We start from the raw sequence: 27264 nt of genomic DNA, 5'->3' as shown, positions 1-27264 counted from the left end.
AAGGTAAAAAATATGTGAAATTATATTTTTGTTACATTCTACCTCAATATGGTAAGCTGCCCTTGATTGTGCTGGAAGTGAGCTACTGATGAGAACCAGTGACCATAAGGGAAGGCACACAGCTCAGTGGTAAAGCACATCCTTTGCATGCCAAAGATCTCCAGCTCATTCCTGTTATTCTAGTTAAAACGGTCAAGAAAGACCCTTGCCTGAAATCCTGCAGAGCTGTTGCCAGTCACAGTATACAATACTGGGCTAAATAGACTGTCTTGTTACAAAGATCTTCCTATGCGAGCTCTGTATACATTCATTGGTCTATGGCAGTGTTTCCCAAACGTGTGTCTCCAGCTGTTTTGGGACTAAAACTCCCCATCATCCCTATCTAGCAAGACCAGTGGTCAGGGATGATGGGAACTGTAGTCCGAAAACAGTGGCAGACCCAAGTTTGGTCTGGGGATAGGGAACCTGTAGCTCTCCAGATGTGGTTGGAGAGATAATAATAATAATAATTTATTATTTGTACCCCGCCCATCTGGCTGGGTTTCCCCAGTCACTCTGGACGGCTTCCAACAAAGATTAAAAATACATTAAAATGTCACACATTAAAAACTTCCCTGAACAGGGCTGCCTGTTCAAATGTAGTACAGCAACATTTGAAGGGCCACAGGTCCCCCCCCCCCGACTATAAAGTATATACTCCTACAACCAGAAAGTAGTTGTGGGGGGGGAAGGTTTAATGCAAGAAAACAAAAGATCTGTTTTTACTGGGGAGAATTATAAGGGAAAGAGGGAAGGAGTTGCTGAGGGTTTTTTTGGGGGGGAGGGGTTGGCTCTCAACTGTCCTTCATGGTGATGAATGTCACATATTTTCTTTTTTTAAAACAACAACAACATGACTTTCCAATCCCAAATTAGTTTGCAAAGCTGCATCTACCCATACTTCTTAAGTTAACATTTGGAGAGCAGCCAAGACTTCGCTGAAAATAAGATGTCCCTCAAAATGCCATTGACATGAGAGATATGCATTACATCCCACTATAAATCAAAAGGCCTGTGTGTTAGATTCCTATTTTCATCGTTGGGCTTATTCATACATACACTTTAAGAGTGGGCTGTGGGGGGAGTGGAGAGTGACAATTTGATGTTTTGTTATCCATTTTTTAGGGAGCACCCACATGTATAACAGTGATATAGGCTATCATCCCCTCAACGTCTCAGCAATCTTTTCATTTTCCACACCCAACAAGTAAAGTAGTACAGTGGTACCTCAGGTTACATACGCTTCAGGTTACAGACTCCGCTAACCCATAAATAGTGCTTCAGGTTAAGAACTTTGCTTCAGGATGAGAACAGAAATTTTCTTTGTAAACTTCTGGGAACAGCTATGGATTCTGTGGTCTCCTGTGACCTCAAAAGCTTCTTCAGCCATGTTAAAATATAAAGGTAAAGGTACCCCTGCCCGTACGGGTCAGTCTTGACAGACTCTAGGGTTGTGCGCCCATCTCACTCAAGAGGCCGGGGGCCAGCGCTGTCCGGAGACATTTCCGGGTCACGTGGCCAGCGTGACATCGCTGCTCTGGCGAGCCAGAGCCATGGAAACGCCGTTTACCTTCCCGCTAGTAAGCGGTCCCTATTTATCTACTTGCACCCGGGGGTGCTTTCGAACTGCTAGGTTGGCAGGCGCTGGGCCCGAACAACGGGAGCGCACCCCGCCGCGGGGATTCGAACCACCGACCTTTCGATCGGCAAGCCCTAGGCGCTGAGGCTTTTACCCACAGCGCCACGCGCGTCCCCCATGTTAAAATATAGAGGGTACCAAAACACTGGGCCCTACAGGAATGGCATCACACAAACCATTCTGCAAATTAAATAATCAGCCAACCTGTACAGGTGGAATGTGATATAGTATATAGTATTTCAAATGATTGCTTGAAATATGTATGTGCTGTTGTTATTTTCACTGGGCACAAAGCATGGTAAGAGTGGCAATTTGGAGCACTCTGGTGAGAATGGGGCTGGGACCACTGACCATGTTCCCCTGCACATCCCTGTCCTCCACGATTAGGGATGAAGGCCTTAATCTTGTTCTCCTTTCATAGGTTACCCACATAATTCAGGGCCCTTATGGGATAGGATTAGTGGCAGGTTCCCATTTCAAACCTTCCTCCTATGTATGTATTGTGGATAGGGTGCAGTGGGAACACACCTAGCAAACATAACCCCGCTCTTCCCCTAACATGGTTATAATCAAACGAGAGTGGAACACCCAAATCATTTCTCCTCATCAAATCCCAGAGATGCAGGAATTTTAAATCCTCAAAATTACACCTCCTTTTTAATGGCCACTGCAAAAAAGAACAGTACAGCCTTCGCAGATATGTTAACTATTACTTGTGCATTCTGAAAGTGGTACAGCAAAGAGGTATTATCAGACAGCTTGTTTAAATGAGTAATCCTTATTTTTTTTCTTTCCCTCCCTCTAAAATTTTACTTTATGATCATACAATACTCAAGCTCCTTATTGCTCCGCTGCAACTTTATTTACTGCCTGTATATTTTAGAGGTATCAAGGGAAATAATAAAAAAACCCCTTGAAATCATATATATATATATATATATATATATATATATATATATATGCTTTCGTAGATTTTCACGGGTACAGGAATGCAGGTTTTGGTGTCCTCGGGTGTCTTCCCGTGTAAAAGTTGGGGTGTCTAGGCGACGTTTCGACGAGGTCTCACTCGTCATCTTCAGGCTGGTGTTTTCGGCTTCTTGTTACTGGAACAGAGGTTCTGTTCCAGTAACAAGAAGCCGAAAACACCAGCCTGAAGATGACGAGTGAGACCTCGTCGAAACGTCGCCTAGACACCCCAACTTTTACACGGGAAGACACCCGAGGACACCAAAACCTGCATATATATATATATATATATATATTCGCCACACGTCATACTTAGGTCCCTGTCTTGCAAAGCTTTGGTAGTAAAAAGGGAACTTAGCTTCCAAACAAGCATCTACTTTTCAGAGTCCCTGATGAACTTGTTTTTCCTGAACTGGAGTCTTGCAAATGATGCATTAAGGACAGAGGTACTATGGTGCAGATGAAACAGCTACCCCCACCTGGGTCTATTTTAAAGAACTTCACGGTATGGCTGTGTCTATGGAGCAAACAAGCAAGCAAGCAAGCAAGCAAGCAAGCAAACAAACAAACAAACCTCCATGCAGACTGGGGTTGTTGTTTTTCCATGCCACCAAAGTCCACTTGCCCTCCTGCTATTCTCACTCTAGCAGTTTGGCAATTTTAGGCAATGGAAATTAACATCTCCAATACAGTGGTACCTCGGGTTAAGTACTTAATTTGTTCTGGAGGTCCGTTCTTAACCTGCAACTGTTCTTAACCTGAAGACCACTTTAGCTAATGGGGCCTCCTCCTGCTGCCGCGCCGCCGGAGCACGATTTCTGTTCTCATCCTGATGCAAAGTTCTTAACCCGAGGTACTATTTCTGGGTTAGCGGTGTCTGTAACCTGAAGCATATGTAACCTGAAGCATATGTAACCCAAGGTACCACTGTATACTACTGAGAAAGGCCCTAGATCAGCAGCGAGAAACCTCCAGCCCATCAACCTAGTAAACTGTACGGGCAAAGGCACAAGGCTTTGAAAGCACTGCCAGTCATCTGATTATCACCTCTTGCAAACTCTGCTTCCTTTGCCCATGCAGTCTGAAATCAAATCACGTCAGCAAAGGCTTTGTAGGCACCTCCAACCAGCTGCTAGGTGGTACCTGCAAACTGTGCTTTCAGCATTATTTTTACCTGCCCAACACCTGAAGAGGCCTGGGTCAAATTAAAACTTTTAACCTGGCCTATGCAAAGCCTGTGCACATGTTTTAGCAGAGTTGTCAGGTACAGTTGACCGTCTGCCTCCATCAGTGGTCTAGCTGCCTAATTCTGGTTGTCTGAGAACAAATTGGTGAGCTTCTGCCATATGTGTGCGCGCATGTATGTAGCACACTGAAGTCAGAAAGGAGTTACTTTCACTTGCTTTCCAGAAAAACAACAACAACCAACTATATACGAGTTTGAGAGTAACCTCATCAAAACCCATTCTGGAGCCCAGAGTGTGATATTTGATTAAAATTAATTTCAAAACATAAACTGAAAGTTTTCTAAATATTTCTACTGTTTTCTATTATTCCAACACTCCAGGATTATGGAGTATCAGTATACCTGAAGAAGTGTCTCCACCTCCATCATTCTGCCTAGACACTGAGGTCCAGCGGAGGGCCTTCTAGCGGTTCCCTCACTACAAGAAGCCAAGTTACAGGGAACCAGGCAAAGGGCCTTCTCGGTAGTGGCACCCGCCCTGTGGAACGCCCTCCCACCAGATGTCAAAGAGAAAATTAACTACCAAACTTTTAGAAGACATCTGAAAGCAGCCCTGTTTAGGGAAGCTTTTAATGTTTAATAGGTTATTGCATTTTAGTGTTTTGTTGGAAGCCGCCCAGAGTGGCTGGGGAAACCCAGCCAGATGGGCGGGGTATAAATAATATATTATTATTATGAGACTCCAAGATAATAACAACTAGGTTGGTTGTCCTCCAATAACTAGGTACGTCTTGCTCAACTCTCCCCACTAAAAAAATATTCCGCCCCAGGAGCTCAAATGTTGCCATTGAGCATATCTAACTCCTGCAATATACAGCTAAAGCTGTACTGCTGCCAATATTTGTCTGCCCTGACCCCTGCCAAAAGGAAGACAGGCAGGTTCACTGAAGGATGAATCCTGAGTTCTGTTCCACTGGGTTGCGTCCAAGTGGTTAGCCTATTTCTTTCCATATTGTGGGATCTTCACGTAGGACAGAGAGATTCATCCTTGCTGAATTTGTGATGTACAACAAGATTGAAGTCTGCAGCGAGTTGGTTGAGAAAATCCTAGTGGAATCCTGACTGAACCCAATTCAACAGTTGTCTTGATAGGGTGGTAAATAAATCTGAAAAACCCATTTATGCTTTGTTATCCACCCCGCCTCAAAAAAACAACCCCCACCCACTTTAAAAGCAGAAAATGCCTTTCCTGAATGCTGAGACTTGCTATCCACTCAAGAAACCGGCACCCTGTAGTGTGTGAAATGATAGTACGAAACACATTTTCTTGGGCGCACTGGTTATATTTCTCATGTATTCAGTGTGACATAATTCTCCTATTAACACAGTTATAGGGCATCTTATTGCAACTCCCACCTCTGCATGAGTGTTTTTTTGTTTTTATGTCAAATATCAAAGATGCTGTAGGATAAATAATGTCCTCGCTAATAAAAATAACCAGGTCCCAGAGAGCTTAACACGATGGTGCACAACATCACAATAATACCCACACAGCTTTCTACTGTTCAGAATCTCACATTCCTTCATGAAGGCCTAACATGTTTTCCTATAAACTTGCAGGAATTACACGGGATCTAATATAACACTACCTAAGGCAGAGCTAATAAACTTTTAACGCTTCAGCCCACCAAGTCTATAGCCTGAATAAGCAATATTCAACAGCCCCCGCCTGTAAACCATGCAGTGGGCAGAAAATCCACTTTTTCAGGAGAGAAGATAAATGCGGGGTGTGTGGTGTGTGTGTGTTAAAATCCCAGAGTCCATACTAATGAATTTCTGTTTCAGTTCTTTAAAACATGTTTATAAAATATACAATGAACATTCAGAGACTTGAGTGATTTACCAAGGAGAAACTGGATCTGAAATGGACCTCATTACTTATTCTACCATGTTGACTTAACAAACAAACAAACAAACGTTGGTGCTGATTATTGCATAGCCTCCCCATTGTAGTAGGGTCTGAAAAGCAGACTCATATGTTTTGTAATTATCTTTCTCTTTCATGGCCCCATTTTTTACACAACCTTTTTACACAAAGTTCACATACTGCGGCTGCCATTTAAGATTGGGAAAATGAAAACAAGGAACCAAAACTCTGCCGGCCCATCTGTGTATGCTTTTATGTTTGAGTTCACCAAAGGTACTATTGTAAATGTACAGTGGTACCTCCGGTTGTGGATGGGATCCGTTCCGGAACTCCGGTGGGATCCCAAGGTTTTCGCAACCGGAGGTGCCTGTTCTGCGCATGTGAGTGTGGCGAAACCCGGGGAAATACTTCCAGGTTTGCCGCGTGCGTATCCCGAAGGATACGTAACCAGAGGTGTTAGTAAGTAGAGGTACCACTGTACTATACTCTTAAACTAGGTGACCTCCAAGGTCGCTTCCAATTCTATATCTGGGGAAGAGGACTGCTAAAGTGATGGGTACATCCCTTTGTTAGGCAATTGCCGATCGGAAGGATGGCTGTTCGAAGCCGCACGATGGAGTGAGCTCCCGTTGCTCTGTCCCACCTTTTGCCAGTGCAATTAGATAAATAGGTACCACTGTAGTGGGAAGGTAAACGATATTTCCATGCGGTCTGGCTTCCATCTTGGTGTTCTGTTGCACCGGAAGCGGTTTAGTCATGCTGGCTGCATGACCCAGAAAGCTGTCTGCGTGGACAAATGCCGGCTCCCTCGGCCTGAAGCAAGATGAGTGCTGCACCCTATAGTCACCTTTGACTGGACTTAACCGTTTCCGTGTGCTGCTCTGGTTCGCCAGAAACGGCTTAGTCATGCTGGCCACATGACCTGGAAGCTGTACGCTGGCTCCCTTGGCCAATAAAGCGAGATGAGCTCCACAAACCCAGAGTCGTCCGCAAGTGGACCTAATGGTCAGGGGTCCCTTTACCTTTTAACTGCCCAGGAGTCCTTTACCTTTACCTTTTACCTAAATAATTATCCAAGTACAGGTGATTACCATCTTTGGTACTGTGCTTCTACGAGCATAATATAAATCCAAGGACATCCAGGAAAGTAAACAGAAAGTTATCAATGTTTATGACATATGTCAATAGTCTTCAGAGGATTCAGTTATGGCTTAAAACTCAATAGGACCTACTTCCAAGTAAATGTGTATATGATTGAAGGACATTTCCTCAAGAAGCACATATATTTTATGTTCGATTTTAAAAAAAGAAAAGAGGGAGATTAAGACTCCAATCATATTCCAGGTTTCCTGAGAGTGAGCCCTGCTGAACTGAATTGGGTTTATTTTTTGAGTAGGTATGCATACAATTGTGCTGCTTAAGGATGTATGTAACATCACCTTTAATCTCAACACAAACACATGAATTACACACACACAAAAAGCTAAATGTTACTTGTTAGTCCAATCAAATCCTGATCAGGAGAATCGATAAACACCAAGTCCCATTGAAGGGTTTATTGTTTTTCAGAAGCTAGTTCAAGATAATAATGTACAATCAATTCACGGCACCGTTAAATCTCCCCTCCAGGATATTCATGGGCAGATATTAATTGTCATCACAGCGGTAATGAAGGTATGTTTGGAATGTTTAGACTCTAAGTGATGTCGTGCATGTGCTCTGATGAGGCTTATCGTGTTGTTGTTATTATTATTATTATTATTACTGTTGAATACATAAACCTTGGGGTGATGTTATTCCCCCACCCCACCCGTCTCTCTTGAGAAACTATAAATCTATCCTTTACGCAAAACCAGATTTCCTGTGAGAGGAACCCTTGGAATGAAACAGCAAAGCACAGCATTTAGCGTTTAAAGTTTATATCAACATCCGTGCAGGACAAAGGTAATTTATTCTGTGGAAAAGGGCCCCCTTGCTACATTTAATCAAGTTAAAGAACATGGGAAAGTGCCCTGGACTCCCCCCCCCCCCGTCTGCTTTTTGCAACTGAACTATTGAAAAACAATTTTCTTCCCATAAAACACCTTAAATCCAAAGTCTAATTAAGCTATTCAAACACGGCTAAGCTGAGAAACAGACTTATCTCTGTTCACTAAGTTTTTCATTTGCCATTTTGTGAAGGTTGGAGAGAATCAAAATTACATTTACCCTTCCTTGATGGCATACAGTGCTTTCACATTAAAAGATTATTTTCTTAAACTCCCATAGACTGGACTTGACTGTGCTTGGGAAAAGTACGAACAATACAAAAGAACCTATGTTTATTGAAAAATGAGGAGAGAGCGTAGAATAAAACCAGCACAGCCCATGACTGGATGGTCACAACAATTTAGAAAAGAACTGAATAGGTTTGGGTAGAAAAGGCAAGGTCAATGCATTCTGAAAAACCCTATTTCCTGGTGTTGGGTTTCAGGACAAGCACGCCTTTGCGTCCTCAAGGAGAGCTGAAGCAGGCGGGAAAGCATTTTTTATTTTATTTTACTGACTTATAAACCAGTTCACAACAAGAAGCTACTGGGGTCCTACACAGCAAGACAAAAGGCAGAAACTCTAAAAGCAATACAACCATTTCTACAATTAATAAGCTGACTGGCTCAAACTGCAGGGGAAGCTTCCTTAAAACAAAAAAGATATTTAACAACCATTTAAATGTCAAGAGTGTGGTGTCTGGAGTGTTAGGGGAGGGGTAGCACCCAGGGCCGTAGCTAGGGGGTGGTGAGGTGGGCCCCCGCCAGGGGCTCAGGCGATGCGGGGGGGGGGGGGGCGCAAAACTGGCCAAAAATATGTCCATAAATATCAGTTATTGCCTCATAAGAAATGGTTTTAAATGGAGGATGAATTGTGTGGGTGGAAGGGGAGGGTTGGAGGAGAGGTGGAAAGAAGAGATAATTTGTCTGCGGCTAGGGGGCGCAATTTGGACAGTTCTGCCAGGGGCACAAGATCACCTAGCTACGGCTCTGGTAGTACCTCTGGTTGGGGATACAACATACTCCTTTTGGTGTAGTTTGTCTACCTTTGGTCCCCACCCTGCACTCAGCAATCACCTGTGGTTTCTAGGCCTGGGCGATATATGAGGGGCAGACCATGATGGCGGTTTCACTCAGCAGAATATGCATGCAAACAGGAGGGGTGCAGGGATCTTTCAGCTGAGAAGTGGGGGCTTTGCGCTGAGCAGCCTCAATCCCGCTCCTGCTCACTGCAACATCGGGGCTTGCTCAGTTGGGGGCAGGAGCCTTTCTGCCCCACAGCTGAGCAGCAGGCTGAGGCCAGCTGCATTGTCCCCAGCCTGACAGATACTGGGCTGAAAGCACCTCAGCTCCCGTCGTGAGAGCTGAGACAGTATCTCTCAGCACTTTGCCAGCTGGGGCCAGTGCACCTTGTTTCAACATTGTGGTTTCTCGCCAAACCGCGATGTTTTGCTGGCGATACATCGCAATGTTGAAAACCTAACATCGCCCAGCCCTAGTAGCTCCTAGAGGTCGTCAGCATGTGAAAGCGGGCATCCCCTGTGAAACAGCTTTGAGTGGGCAGCTGAACCAGGTGCGGGTAGCTGATGGGTCTCAAATCCATGGTGAGTTAGGGATTCCCCTGCAATAATATAGGCAGATTGAGCGGACGAGACCAATAGTGGGTCCAGCCGTCAAGAAGGTGAATGAATTTTATTATTTCGGTCACAGACCAGTTCCAGCCCACATACAATATCAAGGAAGTCATAAAACACAATAGGGATACATTTGAATTTGCAATTAGGTATAACAGGGACAATACAGATATAGCAACAGTTAAAAAATAAATAAATTAAAAATTAGTCACTAACATATAACCTAAAATTATCATTTAAAACCTTAATCATTATGGTAGCACAGCTTGTTCCCTAAGTTTTATGGCAATTGCAAAGAATTTGGCTACCCTTAACGTGATCTCAGGATCCTTGTCCTCTACCAGGGATTTTAGACATTGAAGTTGGGATTAATTTGGAGATTTTTGCATAGCAGGGGTAATAAATACCGAGCGTATATCCCTGTAGAAACGGCAGTGTAGCAAGGCATGAGAGACAGTTTCTACCTCCATCAAGCCGCAGGGGCAGACTCGTTCCGCATATGGTTTACCCTCAAATCTGCCCTGCAATAAGGCAGATGGCAGCACGTTGAATCTAGCAAGGGTTAATGTAATGTCTGTATTTAGGTATTTGTAGTCAAGAAGGTGGTTTCCGCAAGTGCTATAAAGGGAAATGAGGGGCAGATGGGGCTTGTCAACCTGGGAAGTTAGCCCATCTAGGAGAAGGAAAACTCTGGTCCTAAAACTCCGCTGCCTTAAGGCTATACTCATTCAAGGGAAAGGCTTCGGGAGTAAACCCCAAGGAAAAATCCATACCTGCTGCCTTGTGGGATATCTTTGGGAGAAGACTAAGGAGTAAACCTACACAAATCTGGAGGGGGGACCCTAAGATGGCTGGACGGCGCCTTGTAAACCTCCTTCCGGAAACTCCTGCAGCCAAGCTGGTGCCAAAAGGATTGCTCTTTCCTCTGGGTTTCATCAGCGAGGCCAAGTGGGGGTCTTGTCATCTGGACAGCCCAGGACCTCCATACACACTGCCCAGGCTTGCATCCCAGGGAGGTCATTTTAGTGCTGCTAACACAGCAAAAACAACACAGGAGGCAGCAGTGACTGGTCTCTGCAGCCACAACAGGCGCTGTGATTCTACAGGAGTTTGACTTCACCCCAAAAGGTGCACGCCATTGTCTCTTAAGACAGACGGGTACCAACAACAAATGTCAAGAGGTTAGACACCTGTCTAATTTGAATCGGTAACTGATTCCTAGAACCTAAAAGCCGGGTTTCTAGTACAAACTAAGCATGCCCCTGGTGGCTATGATACCTTTAGCAGCGCCCCATCTAAGGAACACAGTTGCAGGGATACATGGAGCAAGTGAGACGATTCTTTAGGTAACCTCATCCCAAATTGCTTAGGGCTTTAAACGTTAAGCACCCACCTTCTTCAGCTGTCTCTCTGCCATAGAGTTACATTGAACTCATCTCTGTGTCATGTTTATTTTGGCCCTTAGCTTACTGTGTATATTAGACAAAACATGAGCATTACAGTCATACCTCGGATTGAATACGCTTCGAGTTGAGCGCGTTCGAGTTGCGTTCCTCGGCAACCCAGAAGTAACGGAGCGCGTTACTTCCGGGTTTCACCGCTTGCGCATGCGCAGACGCTCAAAATGATGTCACACGCATGCACAGAAGCGGCGAAAAGTGACATGCGTGTGCGCAGACGTGCCGCCGCTACTTACGTTTACTTCTAGATACGAACGGGGCTCCGGAATGGATCCCGTTCATATCTAGAGGTACCACTGTACATCTAAACTGTGGGTACCAAGTGCCAAGCCCAAACATCCATCTCACAGCGCATTATGCTATGTCTTGGAACTCATATCGCTGATTATTGTCACAGACTTCACCCTTTTGTGCAGAAACCACAAAAAAAGGGGGAAGAGAAAAAGCACTGAACAGGAAGCCAGCTAAAGAAACAGTCCACCACAAGGATGGCAGGCAATGACACTGGGAGCATGATGCTCAGCAAGCTTGTGCACTCTTGAAAGCAGCAGCAGCAGCAGCAGCAGCAGCAACCCTTTGCAGACATCTATAAGACTAAGCTGTTAGTATGCAAGGACTGCAGGCTCTCCCTCCCCACACAGCGCCACTTCTTTTGATTGATGGCTAACTCTAAGCTAAAGATCCCAAGGAGTGCAAAGAATGCACATCCCTCTGTGCATCATTTCTATTTTGCAGGCACATTTACACTTCATGAAACTAGCCACAGATGAGATTCACATTGGGCTGCTTGCCATGAATGCAGTCTCTGGTGTTAGTGTCTCCCCACCCTCTCTTAGCTGATCATAATCTTGCCATACATTAACTGCTTTTCCCCCTATCACTGACGGAGGGCCCGTTTTGAAATGGGAGGAAGTAAACAAGGATAGGAACTTCCTCCGAAGACTGCCAAGAATGCCAAAAAACAACACACCGACAAGTTCAGGACTAGTTCTATAATTATACACAGAACACGCCCTGCTTCCTTTCCACCCACCTAAACTCCTTCCTCTCAGGTGCTCCGTGTCGTGCACTTTGTTCAAAAAGACAACTTCTGATTTATGCAATTTAGAAGTTTGGGTATGACAGTTCTAGGTCTTCAATAGACACTACAATGCACGGAACACGGTACAGTAATTGGTTTGTGAAGTCATCGTTCCTTCGCCCTGGTTCCACACTTTCATGGTCTAGGAAAAATTCCACCCAGTTGTTGCTTGGTGAGTAAATGGAAATGCTCCTCCTCTCTTTGGCCACTAGTGTACAGTGTGTGTACTCACTAAGCATGGATTGAAAGAAAGCGGAGGCAAGGACTCTCAATTTTTACAAAGGCTGTTCATGTTTTCTCAAATCAGCAGGTTTCATCAGTTGCAACAACAAAAAAAGGACATAGATTTGCACAGAATTTGTAAGTGTACAGTCGTACCTTGGAAGTCAAACGGAATCTGTTCCAGAAGTCTGTTCGACTTCCAAAATGTTCGGAAACCAAGGCGCGGCTTCCGATTGGCTGCAGGGAGCCAAAACATTTGAGTCGCAAGGTGTTCGACTTCCAAGGTACGACTGTATATGGAAATTTAGAAATATTAAACAGAAATGCAATCTATCTCAATCTATCTCAAATGCAATCTATCTTAAACAGAAATGCAATCTATCTCACCATAATGGGGAATGCTGTGACCAGATGGCTGGGTGCCTGCTCTCACATATTTAAACTGGACTTGGACCAGGGAGCCCTTCAAACAGGATATCATCGTCTAGAAGCAGGATAGAAAGGCAACCTACCACTGCTGTGCACAAATAATAAGGTTATCTCTAGTAAACAGTAGATCACATTTCCAGAGAGAAGGACAGTGATCTATTCCTGACCTAAGATAATCAGAAATGGAATTTGACTCCAGAATTCCTTGTGCATGTATACTTAACATAACCTATGAATCCATGCCCAACATGCGATCCTTCCCTATTTGACAGCATTGTGACTTAAGTGATGGAAAAGCATTGACCTCTTTAACTCTCCCTCTTAACTGGCTTGCAGTAGAGGTTTCAAACAGGCGATCTTATAATGTTTCTGAAAAACAATTGTCCTGTGAACCATCCCTTGGAGGGGAGGCTAGATCATGCTCCATCTTCGGATGTAGGGACAAAAAGATAAAAATACATCACAAGACTGGCAGCATTAATGCAAGTTGTTTTCGTACCAATAAAACTGAGACAACACGCCCCTTCCCTTGTCAAGACTTGCGTGTTTTTCTCCGACACCTCTCCCGTCTTGCCATACAGCCTGGAGCCAGGATGTGGTAAATGATTTTGTGTTGGCTGCACCTTCCTTTCTTCAACGGAGCAAACTTTTTCTCAAACTGTATTATTTTATCCTTCCACCCTTTCCACGCATTCAAAACATATTATGACTTCCTTTTCATAGATGCTTCTAACTTACACTCTTAAGCACGTTTCTCATTCTACTCGGTAGATGCGGGTGGCAAATAATGAAAACGAATTGTACAATATGGCAATATTCATTTGCAGCAACAGAAATGGCAGAGCTTTTAACAAGAACCAGTATATGGAGTAGCAGTTATAGAGTGTCGGGCTACGACCTGGGAGACCAGGGTTCAAATTCCAGCATGAAGATAACTCCGTGGCCTTGGGGCAGTCACTTCCTCTCAGCCTAGCCTACCTCACAGATTTGTTGTAAGGAGTGAGAAAGCCATGTACACCACCTTGAGCTTCTTCATGGAAAAGTGGGATATAAATGTAATGTCAATATAAAGTATGGGGGTGGGAATCTTGTACCCCAGTGCTCCTTGAGTAACAAAATTCTTATGTAAGAAAGAAATGTTGGACTGCCATCTAGATATCATTGTTGTCCTACATCAGAGCTTTCCAAATTGTGTGTCGCGACCCATTAGTGTGTCGGCTGCCGTGTGTAGGTGTTTCATACCATTGCTTCCTACGCTCCTCCCGGGGCTGGAAAGAGGTTAGTTTACTTCTGGTTTGCTAGTAAAACTGAATTACTGTGTTGCAAAACGATGCATGTCTAAAAAAGTGTGTCAACAACATGAAAAGTTTAGAAAGCTCTGTCCTACATATTTATTGAGATGCAACAAAACATAGTCAAAGAGCAAACACACAAATACAGAATCTAAATCCAACCACCAGAATCCAGTGACATGCACAGGACAGAATCATATGCAAAACGCAGCGAAATACGAGCACATAAAACAGCTGCCACCAAAATTCCAGCAACTAAAGGTGTTTAAAACTCACATGGAATGTAATCCATATAACGGAATAAAACGGCTCTTTGGGACAAACATGCAAAGTCTGGGCATGCACCTGGTAATCAGCATGACAATATACTGAAAAAGAAGCTTAAGTGCTTAATTGCATGTACACATGTAAAAAGGGCATGCTGGATCCAATTATACCAGAAAGTTAAAGAAAACATCGAATCAGAAAGTTCCACCAATCTAACCACCTCCATTCTTTCTCACTGTCTCATTTTTATTGCATAGGGTTGTATCCAGAATTTGCCCAAGAATTCAAACTCCCCCGAGAGAGTAAAGCCAAATGAATTCAATGGGACTTACTTACGTACATATGTATGTACAACCCTGTATAGGCAGCCCTGTTTAGGGAAGTTTTTAATGTTTGTGTTTTATCGTGTTTTTAATATTCTGTTGGGAGCCGCCCAGAGTGGCTGGGGAAACCCAACCAGATGGATGGGGTATAAATAATAAATTATTATTAAATTATTATACGTACATAATTTTATTTGCACGCCATCTTTCCACAGTTCAAACCATGCTCAATGCGGCTTGCATTATAAAAACAATACATAACTACAGCATAACAAAAGCAGCCGTAAACAATAAATAATACATTAAAAAATACACAACCAAACTGAAGAATAAAAAATAAGAGTAGAAATATAGAACCGTTCTGTGAGCTGGCCATGCTTTCGCCACAATCAATGGGACTGAATTCTCGTCCTGAGCAACTTAATAGATGTCAATGGGACTAAAGCATAACCAATGAAATCCACATCCAGCCCATTGCCAATTCCTTGTTTCTTTAACAATTCTATTATTATAATTATTTTTAAAAAAACCTGTTTCCATTTTTATATCCTACACAAAAATTCTATTTGCACTGAGCCCCATCTACTTTTCAAATTAGTTCCAAGTGTATGGAGCTTCCAGCTGCGACACCACAATTATGAAAACCTTCCCTAAGGAAGCTTATCTAAGTCTGATTTTATCTTGTTTTTAGGAAAATGTTGAAGGCATTTTGTTTTGGAGCAGCACTCAAGAATACATAAACAGCATTGGCTACATTTACCTTTTGTCATTTGAATAACTAGTTTTATACTTTCCTTAGCTACCTGGAGCGGCCCATGCTGGTTGGGAAAACAGGGGTTATAAATAGTGTAAATATAAATACATAAATATATGAATCAGTCTCTCTTGTGTTTAAAAAGCAGAATATTTGAACCGTTAAAAGGGATTAAATGTTGCAGTCTTCTGATCTGCGCAAGCATTTCGACTTCCCAGACAGAACAACCACCCCACTCCCTGCCCGACCCTCCAAAGCAATTGTAGGGGAAATGCAAGTGGGAATGGGTCAAAGAGGGAAGAAAACCCCAGGTATATACTGGTGAGAGCCCAGTGCACCAAGTTGGTTGATTCCAGTCCATTGTAAATTCCAGCATGTGACCGTTCAGTTTGAAACGATAACCAAGAACCAAGAGGCTTCAGTTTTTTATAAGAACGATTTCTGGGTTCATGAAAAATTTACTGTTTTCCAAAGGATGAGAGAGGATTTATTTTAAAGGTCATGCTTTACATATGCCTACTCATAGAGAGAGTAGGATCCAAAGGTGACAATTTTTCCTCTGTTGCACAGATTTTTGCAATCATCATGTCATGAAAGCCCCATGGAACCTGATTAGCTCCTTCGGTTTCAACCCTCCCCCCCCCCATTTATTATTATTATTTTGGAAATCAGAAAATATGTTCACACACTTTCCCAGTCCAAAGTGTCCTGTTTAAACCTGTGAGTGGGTCCTATTGACATCAGTGGGACTTGCATCCAAGTTGATAGGTAAATGATTTGTGCTCTTAAATGGAAGCTTTTGAAAGGGAGTTTTTGTTGGACAGAGTACCTTGTATTTGGCTATAACGGTGCTCAAAAACTAGCAAAGAGAAGTGTCATTGAGATTTGGGAAAACAATTGTTTCCTGAGTTTTATGCTGATGCCACGACTTCCAACAGGTTTGGAGGCGTGTGTGTGTGTGTCTGTGCGTCACAAAGTTTTGGCTTCAGATAGCAGAAATGTCTTAAAGAAGCTTTAACATGCTTCCTGTCTATTGTTAACGTAACATGATTCTTTCGACTGCACTGCCATATGGTGGGGGGTGGGAAGTAATGTCCTGACTATATGAAGCCATGATGCAGGAACACAGCTGGCTATTCCCCAACCTCAAGCCTTTTCCACTTTGCTGTAGCTAATTGTGTTTCCCCCCCTCTCTTCTTCAGCAAAATGCATTTCTAACAGCAAGCAGACATTTGCATATATGTTCTGTTTACATCGTGTCCCATTCTGATTCTGCTGTATGCATAGATTCAGAAGTACTGGTTCCTTATTGGCCAACCGTATGGGGAAGTGATACAAAAAGTTGGAAATAACCAGCATAGCTTATACATGTGTGTAGCAAAGAACCAATTCATGAATGAGTTTTTACAATGGAATTTGAAGGGTGGTTACAGTCGCTCAGTGGCAACAGTCTCTGCTGTAATCCCTGGAATCACCATATAGGACTGGGAGAGACCTCAGTCTGAAACTCTTACCAGTCAGTGTAAACAATACTGAAGCAATGGTCTGACTCAATATAAACTAGTTGTCTAATAGTTTCAGGGGGTAATCTCACATTCATTGTGTGCCACTAAAGTAATAATTCTCCTAAGCCTCAGAGGTGGGCAACTTGTAGCCTTAGGGCTGCATATGGCTTCAACCTCAGTTTCATATGGCATGCAGTCTAATTTCATGCTGGTGGCAAAGAGAGGGAGATGGTAGAAAAGGGGGTGACAGAGAGAGAGAAAGGAACAAGGGCGAGAAAGATAGAAAAGGGGGGCCCATTGTTGGCTCTGGCATTACTTGCCTCTGACACGGTAAGTTTGTGTGTGTTGGGAGTACCAGCCCTTGTGGGCGCCAGGTTTCCCTAAATTCCTGGATTTAGTAAGTGTTAGAATTTAATCAATGCTTAGAGAGTTAAACTGAAAATCAGACTCAGCTTCCTATGTTCAGGAGACTGCATGGGGTGAGAACAAAAGGAAAGTGATGAGTCATTAGGAATCTCGCCAGAGAAAGTGGTCTCTCCTTCAACTCAGAGTTAGTTAGAAGACAACACGGCACAGTTTCAAACAGAGTTTAGGGATTGGGTTTTTGCAGTGATGCTGAGCAGAGGGACGGAGGTCCCTGGCTGACTTCTGCTGGAATCCAAAACTGTGGCCATGAGAGAAGCAGTAACCTCTTGGAGTGTAATGCATCGTAGGCCAACCAACAGAAACAACAAAAGTTGTCCATACTTATTTTGGGGCAAAGGGAGGAATGGAATACCTGTTCTGGTATTGTTGTGAGAGTCATCAACTATACTGCATAATGGCGCTCGACCCTGTCCAGCCAAATTATTTAGGGGACAAAGACCCATCTTCTACAACACCATTTCACCTCAGGTGACTACAACATGGCACTGATAACACCAAGGTTGCAGGTTAAATGCTGGTACGTACGGGGCTGCTGCATATTTCTGCATTTCAGGGGGTTGGACTAGATGATCCTCAGGGCTCTTTCCAATTCTATGATTCTATGATTACTTCAAGCAACTGCAGTCATTTTAGGCCTGAATGAAAAGCCCTGATCCACCGTACCGTGTCACCTTGTATGCTTAAATTTTAAGGATGATCTGCTACGTCTGTTTACAGTGGGGAGGCTCACACAATGCACCCTTTCAACATTTTAACTGACCCACATAAAGTAAACGCTATGTGAAGCAATGAATTGCACTGGCTGATGGAGCACTGCATTGAATTATATTCTCCTTCCCACAGCTCAGAGGTGAATAATTACACCTGTCCCACTTGGCGAGACGAAAGACACTAAGTAGTGGCTGTATGGGAAGAGATTTAAAGAAAAAGCAATGTTCATAGTCAGGTAGAAAAACAACTTACTCTGTGAGCCTGTTACTGCAGCCGATGAAAAAGGGAGAAATTATACTATTTCTGACTTTGATCCCTACCCCATGCCCCCCCAAAAGGCACTTGGGTCTGGAAAAATCATTTGATAGTAAAATATATTAAGTATAAGGTGTTCCTCAAACATTAAAGACTGGGTCAAGGAACAGCAGTCCATCCCTTCCAGAAAACCATTCCAATTCTTTCTTGAGTTCAAAGAAGAAGGCCTGATCTCTTCAGGATATGCTGCACCAACTCGAGTACAGTAATACCTCTGTAAACGTCCACCTTGTCTAGCGTCCATTCCAGCGAACGTCCGCAGCAAACCCGGAAGTACCAGAACGGGTTACTTCTGGGTTTGCCGCTCGCACATGCGCAGAAGTGCAAACTGCTCCGTACACATGCACAGACATGGTACTTTGCCCTGCGTCCTTTTCGGCTGGCAGCCGGGGCTCCAGAACGGATCCCGGCCGCAAAACAAGGTACGATTATATTTGTTTTCTTTGAAATAGGTGAGTAAATGGGTTACTGTACAAGACTTGTCGATGTTTTGGACAACAGAGTCCTTTTTCTGTATACATGGCACTGTATAAGCTAAGCTAGGAATCCTACTCCACCTTCAGGGTTTAAGGATGCTCTCTGACAATGCCATCAATGGCAACTGCCTTATGCGCCACAACTTATTTGCATCACCGATGCTTCCTTGCTTTAAGTGGTCATAAACCCAGAGCACAATGGGCCTGTAACCAAAGTGAGTCAGCCTGCAAGCATGGGTCGCTGCTGATGGTGCACTGAATGTCACTGCGCCTGAAACAGTTTGAACACATGACTGGAATGGAAACAAGGTAAGTACACAAGGCAAGTGCTTTTCCCATTCATGAAATGGATTAGTGGGGGGTGGGGGAGGCAAAGTTACGCCAACTTCCTTACCACTTTACCAGTCAAAATTACAATATGTTTATGGATTTCATATATATAATCTTTTTAGAAAAGAAGAGAAAGCTACTCAGTCCAAGCTTTTTAAATTTATTCCCTAACGTAAAATTTACAGGGACAACACATCTTGTTTATTTTATGTGTAACTCACAGGGTATAAAGGCTGGGTGAGGAAGTTCTTCCCTGCCCCTGCCCTCAAAGTTTCTAAATTAGGGTTATTTTTCCATCTTCAAATAAGAAATATTTTCCAAATAAAAACTGGGCCTACACTGAATCCCCCCACCCCAACTAATAGTTTCTTTAGGAGGTTTTGAGGCGTGATCTTTGGCATTCAGAAAATATTTTTTAAGTCTCTGTGTTATATAGTGCTGTATAGGTTTGTTGTATGGGCAGATTATTCATAGCAGTCTTGTGCTGAAACACTCTATGGGTACAATATCTACAGATGCAATTCTCGTTTGACTGCTTTTCTAAGGCAGCTATCAAACTCAGAAAGAAAAAGTATATTCCTCTCCTCCTTAGATGATTATGTTTGCTGAACAATAAACACTTATGCTTGGAAAAGCAGACTGCGTTGTTCTTTTTATTTATTTACTTTCAAAATTATTCACGGCCATTCAGAATACAGTAGCTTCCCATGGCACCTCGTAAGATTCAAAACAATTGGAAACTATAAAATGAAAGCAACATGATCACTGGCATAATAGGAGCATAAAGCTATTTCAGATCAATATATCATTATCATAGCCAGTCATAAGACTAAAAATGGAGAAAACTGTCCATTGCACCCCCTCATTATCCCCCCCCTATTTTTTAGAGCCTGCCTAAACACTATCACAAGGGAAGCGGGTGGCGCTGCGGGTTAAATCACAGAGCCTAGGACTTGCCAATCAGAAGGTCGGCAGTTCGAATCCCCGCAATGGGGTGAGCTCCTGTTGCTCAGTCCCAGCTCCTGCCAACCTAGCAGTTCGAAAGCACATCAAAGTGCAAGTAGATAAATAGGTACCACTCCGGCAGGAAGGTAAACGGCATTTCCGTGCGCTGCTCTGGTTTGCCAGAAGCGGCTTAGTCATGCTGGCCACATGACCCGGAAGCTGTACGCCGGCTCCCTCGGCCAATAAAGCAAGATGAGCGCCGCAACCCCAGAGTCGGCCACAACTGGACCTAAAGGTCAGGGGTCCCTTTACCCTTTAAACACTATCAGAGCTTTATACACTAGTACTAACACCTTGGATTGGGCCTGGTAGATTACTAGCAGTGGTCCCCCATTGAACTGCTCCACACACCAACCTGACAAGCCGTATTCTCCACTACACTAATGGCAGTTTCCTGACCGTCTGCAAGGACAACCCCCATAGAACACATTACAGTAGTCCAGGTGGGATGTCACTAGAACATGGACTACTGCAGCTAAGCTATCCTGGTCCAGAAATGGCTGGAGCTGGGGATGAACACTCCTAGCCACAGAGGCTACTTGTGACTCCAGTGACAGACTGGGACCCAGATGTACTATGAATATGTTCCTTCAGAGTGCAACCCCTATTAGACCAAGTTGTACTACCTAATTCCTGAATATGACCAACCACCCATTCACAGAACCTCCATCTGATTGCAATTCAACTTCACTTTATTGGTACCTATCCAGTCTTTCACTGTTTCCCGGCGCTGGTCCAATACCTTCGTAACCTCTCCTGGTTCAGATGGAATAGCTGAAAATCCCTAGCTGACCTCTCCAAACCGTTTCATATAGATATGGAATAACACTGGAGGCAGACTATACTGCTGTGGGATCCCATAGCCCCAAAGACATGGGACTAAGTAACAGTCCCCAGTGCTACTTTCTGGCAGCAACTCTTCAGGTAGGAAAATAATCACTGTAATAACAGTAAATTCCAACTTCCAACCCGCTGAGTCATTCCAGAAGGTGTCAGAAGTCGCTGAGAGATCAACTTCTCCTATTCTCCTAGTAAAGGCTGACCTAGACTAGAGCATTGTCCTCATAGCTCTTCCTTCACACCCCACCCCACTGTATTTGCCACCTGAGGCAGATGCATCACTTTGCCTAATAGTAGGGCTGACCCTGATGAGTATACAACTTCTCCAGCAGGTTCCTGGTTGAAATAGCACTCAAGTCACGTTTCAGACATGCTGGGCCTATCTATGGCTGGAAATGATGCTGTGGCTCTTACATCTTGCTGCAGAATTATGGGACTTACAGTCCATCTCATGATTTCTGCACACCAAGGATGCCTTACCTGTGGCCTTCCAGTTACAGGTAAGTAGCTGTGTTGGTCTGCCATAGTCGAAACAAAATAAAAAATTTCCTTCCAGTAGCACCTTAGAGACCAACTGAGTTTGTTATTGGTATGAGCTTTCGTGTTGGTCTCTGAAGAAGTGTGCATGCACACAAAAGCTCATACCAATAACAAACTAAGTTGGTCTCTAAGGTGCTACTGGAAGGGTTTTGTTTTTTTATTCTGTGGCCTTCCAGTTGCTTTGGACTATAAGTCCCATCATCCACAGCCAGCATCACAAATGGTTAGGGACGATGGGGGTTGTAGTCCACAACATCCAGAGGACAGTGTGTTGGCTATCCAAGTGTACCTTTTTTTCCCCTAAACTGAATACAAAGATGTAAACATTCACATGAATTGTGAAGTACCCATTAGAAGAATTGCTGGACAAACTATGTAACCCTGCCCATGTAGGTAACAGATTTTTCTGATGGTGTTCCCCCCTGCCTCCCCACTCCGTAATAAAGCTAATCCCATATAAAGTAAAATTGGGTAAATTACCTAGGCTAAACCGATATATTACCCATTGCCTTGTCCCTACAACCCCTGGAAAGAAGCTCAATTTCAAAGGTTAATAGTACAAAACAAATATGCCCAGGCAGCTCAAAAGCTTGAATGTAAAATATATTTGCAGGTTTTTTTCCCCCAGTGATGTTTTAAAGACTCTGGCCAAGTTTTAATGGGCTGTCACACACGAGCGGTTATGAAAGACTTACAATGAACCAAGCTGATAAGCTGATTTGATTTGAATTAACTGCATGAGATTGCTGCTTTGAAAAAGCTGGCCTAAAGAGGCAGCAGCAAAAGCAATCTAAGAAGCCACTGGGATGGTTTGCTTCAGATGCAAAGAAGTGTGGAAGGTTTAGGTAGGGTAAGCTAATTGAGAGATGCATTTGTTTGATCCTGACATCTTTTCCCCTGAAGGAACCCAACACAATGGATGTGTAGGCTCTCTATTTATTCCTAATAAGCTGGTGTTTGTGACTTTGTTACTCTAAGATGATTTTCGCAGATAAACATTTTTTAAAAAAATAAAAATGTCAGCAGTTAGCATTGGAAAGTGGAAGGTTGCCCTGATGTTGCCCCAGGTGTTCTCCTGCAACTCTCTATATCAGGCATAGGCAACCTAAGGTCCATGGGCCAGAAGCGACCCATGGGGGTCGTTTAACCAGCCCATGGACCCCGCCAGCTACTCGGTTCGCTCCCGTGCACCGCGCTAAACCGGCACAGAGCAGAGCAGGAACCACCTTCCGCGACCCTGGGTGGCTTCCCATTGGCTGCAGGAAGCTCCTCCAGCCAATGGGAAGCTGCACACGCCTCCTCCACGCTGGAAGAAGCGCTGAAAATGGCGTTTATGCATGCATGCACGCGCACACAAGCACACACGTGCACTCCGGCCCACCGTGGCGGCTGCAGGATCGCAAACTGGCCCATGCCCCAAAAACGTTGCCGACCCCTGGTCTATATTGATTTACCGTATTTTTCACTCTATAAGACGCACCAGACAATAAGACGCACCTAGTTTTTGGAAGAGGAAAACAAGAAAAAAAATATTCTGAATCCCAGAAGCCAGGACAGCAAGCTGCGCAGCAATCCCGCTGGCTGTCCTGGCTTTTTGTTTAGCCGTGCGCAGCCTTTCCTGGCCGGGGAAAAGCCCCCAAGAGCCGCACACATGCTCCATGTGGCTCTTTAAAGGGAGCGCTGAGCAGAGCCTCCCGCCTGCATTCGCTCCATAAGACGCACACACATTTCCCCTAATTTTTAGGAGGGGAAAAGTGCGTAAAATACGGTACTTTGCAAATCTTGAAGCCGTGCTTTTTCATTCATGACTCCAGGAAGCTTCTCAAACACCTCTCTCTCTCTCTCTCTCTCTCTCTCTCTCTCTCTGTGTGTGTGTGTGTGTGTGTAAGAGAGAGAGGGGGGAAAAAACCTCTATCATCCAAAGTAAGGAATATCCAAAATAGTCTTTCAATCTGTGATGTGTCATGTCCATGGAAGCAAAAGCCTTAAAAAAAACCCCTGTGCACAGAGCCAATTGGCAGGATAGTGAGAGTCATAGTACACCCTGCTATCCTTAGCCACAGGGTGCAGAATTGCAGCCATTTCTTGTTAGGCAGCCAAGGGAGAATGCAGACCTTCCCATTGATTTAGGACCTAACTGAGCATCGCTGGGGAAATGGGCTATTGCCTAAACTTAAGCAATGCCCATCTTCTTGCAGGCCGTTTTAACTTCGGTCATTTACACTATTTGTCAAGAGCACTTCCGCTGTTCTCTTCTCCAGCATTTTTTAAGAGATGTGGGAGAGTTCTGGAGGCGCTCATCAGCAATAACTAAAATTAAAAGGAATGCAGAAGTAACCTCTTCCAGTGCAAAAGTTAGCTGCATTCCACAGCACTGCACTTAAATGTGCTTTCAGATTTGCACAGTGATTCAGAATTAGAATTAATTCCCTAATGCAACACACGCTAGGTAAACTTCGTAATGAACTTTCCAGCAAACCCTTTCATGAAGAAGATCACAAGCCAAGGTTGTGCCCTCCAGAAGTTGGATTCTAGTGTCCAACAGCCTCAGCCAGCATGACAAATGTGTGAAGATGATGGCAGTTGTAGCTCACACCACCATGTTTATTTTAGTATGCATAACTTCCACCTCTCTCTCTCTCTCTCTCTCTCTCTCTCTCTCTCTCTCACACACACACACACACACACACACAAACACACACACACTCAGTCTACAATATCCATAAACTGTAATTAAAACACCAGTAAAACTAAGTAGACACTGGTTGGTTAAAAGAAAAAAACTGTGTTGTAAAGGAGTGTGTAAACAACGAAAACAAAAGTTTTAAGAATATTTCTGAAAGAATGGAGGAGTGGTTCCTGCTGAAGCCATGCTGGTAGGGAGTTCCACAGGGCAAAGGCTAACACACCAAAGCTTCAGTCAGTAGTGAAGGCCAGGGGCCTGGAAAACCACCCTTTGTATCTCACTGTTCCACAGTTAAGACAAAAGCCTAGGCTGGATCACCTGCTCTGTCTACTAGAAAGTCCCCAGAGTATTCAGGATTCCATCAGGATCCATAAATATCTGAGGGTGGATCATCTTAATCATCCCCCCAACTTTAGGATAGCTGTCGTTGAGTCCAAACTTCACCAAGGAGTGTTGTAGACTGGAAGTAGTTCACACAATCACAAATTGTTCAAAGACACCTCAATGTAATATACGAGAGAGAGCATGCATTGGCATTATTGGTGAAATGCAACCGATGCTAAGAGAGCCACTTACACTTTGAGTTACAGGGCACCATACAATTATTGATGCATTTTGATTTGCAAACTACAATGAGAGAACAAGCCACGATCATGGACAGAGTTGCAAAAGAAAAACCCATGCCCCTATCTCATTGACCTCCTCAGAAAGAGTTCTCATACACAAGTTCATCAAGTCGGCAACTGACGTGTACAAAGCAGCCCTCACAACCACACACCACAGATGGAGCTTCCATAAAGCTGACATCACGTCAAGCACAATACTTTTCAAACACAGTGTGGGTAGAAGGCAAGATTATGTAACCAATATCCCTCCCCACTTCAGGGGGACCATTGTGAACTGTTGTCACCTGGGGCTGCTCTGGGATGGGGGAATACCTGAAATCAGGAGAGGAATCTAGTGGAAAATTCCTCTCCCCATTTCGGAGAGATTTTCCATCTCCTACTGCAGCCGCAGGTGACACAGCCCACACAATATAATAGGTGCTCTTCCTAAGGCTTATTTTGGGGTGGGGATTTACACCTGACTGTAGGGGGAATGAGGGGAATAAAAATATCCATTGAGTCTTCTGCTCCCACGTCACACTGGACACTACCCAAAGAACACAACTTACGAACTCATCTGTGAGTCATCACATACCAAGTTCAAGCTCACCCAGGGACAACTGTAGGCAAGATTCCTGCATTGCAGGGGGTTGAACAAGATGACCCCCTGCCCCCCTTCCATCTCTACAATTCTAGCCCAGGTCAAATGATATACAGGCAAACGCGAATCAGCACTAAGGGCAATATGTTGCATCTGCCATGAATGTGATGCAGAAAACACTTCCATGGAGATGTTCTTGGCCAGTGTTGGCCAATGATGTGGAATGGGGTAAGCCACAACAAAAATCTGGTGAGCATGCCCAAAAATTAGGAGGAGGGGTGGAGGATATACATCACAATGTTTCTGACAGCATTCCTGTGGCTTGCATAACATCTGCTCTCACTCTTAGATTCCTCCTGAAGCCAAAACACGTAGCCTTTTCTTTAGCACTGCACTAAAGTTTTGGAAAGTGGTCCCCAAACTGTTTTCATAATGACAGCCATAATTGTCCTTTCACTGATATCAAACTAGGAAGATGAGGTGAGCATTATGTTCTCAGCTCTTTCCCAACTGTTCACTACTTGTTTAGGTACAAATATGTTCAGCAGCTTAGCACAGAGGTGGCAATTATGTTCTCTATCGAGTGTGCTGAGCAAATTGACCAAAGATGATGACAGAAGATAATAGGTTCTACTGAAGAACCATTATAATTAACGAACACTCTACAGACTTTGGGCTCAACGAATAGCCATTTAGCTATGCTAAGTCTCAAAAGTTAAGGACTAGAATAGAAAACAGTTAATACACCTTCATTACAACTAATACAACTACTAAATCATAGCCAGTGCCTCATCTTCACAGAACACAGATGCAGCAAGACCCATGGTGAGGAAGGCAGTATATGGTCGTAGAATGACAACAGTTGACCCACATAAGGACAAGCCACTTCCAATTATACTGGCATAGAGGAAACACTGGTGAAGCCCAATCATTTGTCAGCATGTGATGGCAAGTCCTACTATGTTTCACCGACCAACAGGATGCAGGTTGCTATAGTTACTCACCGCAGTGTGTCCAGCACAGTAGGTGTAGCTAGCGTGGGATTGGTAGTGCAAGCTTGTCCTTGGGAAAGTGTATGTGTTCCAAAGAGGTTGGCTGCTGCTCCACTGGGAACTAAAGCCAGGACTCATGGTCACTCGGTATTTACTGTTTTGGTACGTTCTCACTGTGGAATTAGGCTATCGAGAGAGAAAGAAAAAAGCAAATGTAAAATGCAAATAATTGGACTCCACATAAACACACACAATGTTGCATTTGGAAAGCACATAGACATTCCCCCCCCCCTGCAGAAAATGAAAGAATACTGGAAAGTCAATGAAGCTAAGAGTCCAGGAATGCTGTACTGGGGAACAGTGACTCTCCAGAAGACAAGAGAGAAGTGGACTTGTAATCGCTTGCAAGTGAAGTTTACCTGTGACCCGACCCCAGAGGGGGCACAGATGTGGCGACCTGCAGCAGACGGGCAAAATGCCGCAAGTGCTGACATTCACAATCATTTTGCAAACTCTTATCAAATCAGCTTCTGAAAATACGGAGGTACTGTACAGAGCAAATCTGCACAATCCCTCTAAGGGGGCCACTTATGCATCACCAAACAACGAAGAAAAAGTAAGGAAACCAATTTGCATAATACTGGCATGTGCTGATTTATTTATCGGGATGAAAATTTAAGAATCAATACTATACTTTAGGTGGAAATAGGTAAAAGGTTAAAAAAAAGAAGAAGTGGAAATACAATGCATCTCACCATAGTGGATAAGACTTTGGCCAGGTGATTTGGGTGCCTGCTCAGTCTGCTGTGCAGGTGCTAATTGTTGATAATAATTTCAAGGCTCCTCCTCCCCCTTCTTAGGGTTATTTGCCTTAAATCTAGCTGGGACCCCTCAGGCCTTTAACTGTAAAGTTGGAAACAGGGTCCTTCTAAATTCCTTGCACTTGCACCCTGTTCTTTCTGACATTCAAGCCACCCTGAATGAAA

The 27264-nt window shown here is 43.9% G+C and overlaps 1 protein-coding gene across 4 annotated transcripts in view; it reads right to left on the bottom strand.

The window, feature by feature from the left end:
• The window catches only part of RBMS3 (RNA binding motif single stranded interacting protein 3), a 749106-nt gene that overhangs the window by 506204 nt on the left and 215638 nt on the right, over positions 1-27264 (bottom strand). For all 4 annotated transcript variants that reach the window (XM_077916336.1, XM_077916334.1, XM_077916335.1 and 1 more), the window contains one exon: positions 26291-26464. In XM_077916336.1, the coding sequence (XP_077772462.1) occupies positions 26291-26464 (174 nt within the window). The remainder of the gene's footprint in view (positions 1-26290; positions 26465-27264) is intronic.

The sequence above is a fragment of the Podarcis muralis genome, chromosome 12 (assembly GCF_964188315.1).
Source record: "Podarcis muralis chromosome 12, rPodMur119.hap1.1, whole genome shotgun sequence".
Lineage (NCBI taxonomy): Eukaryota > Metazoa > Chordata > Lepidosauria > Squamata > Lacertidae > Podarcis > Podarcis muralis.
The sequence above is the reverse complement of the archived record's forward strand: the minus strand, read 5'-3'. Positions and strand labels throughout refer to the sequence as shown.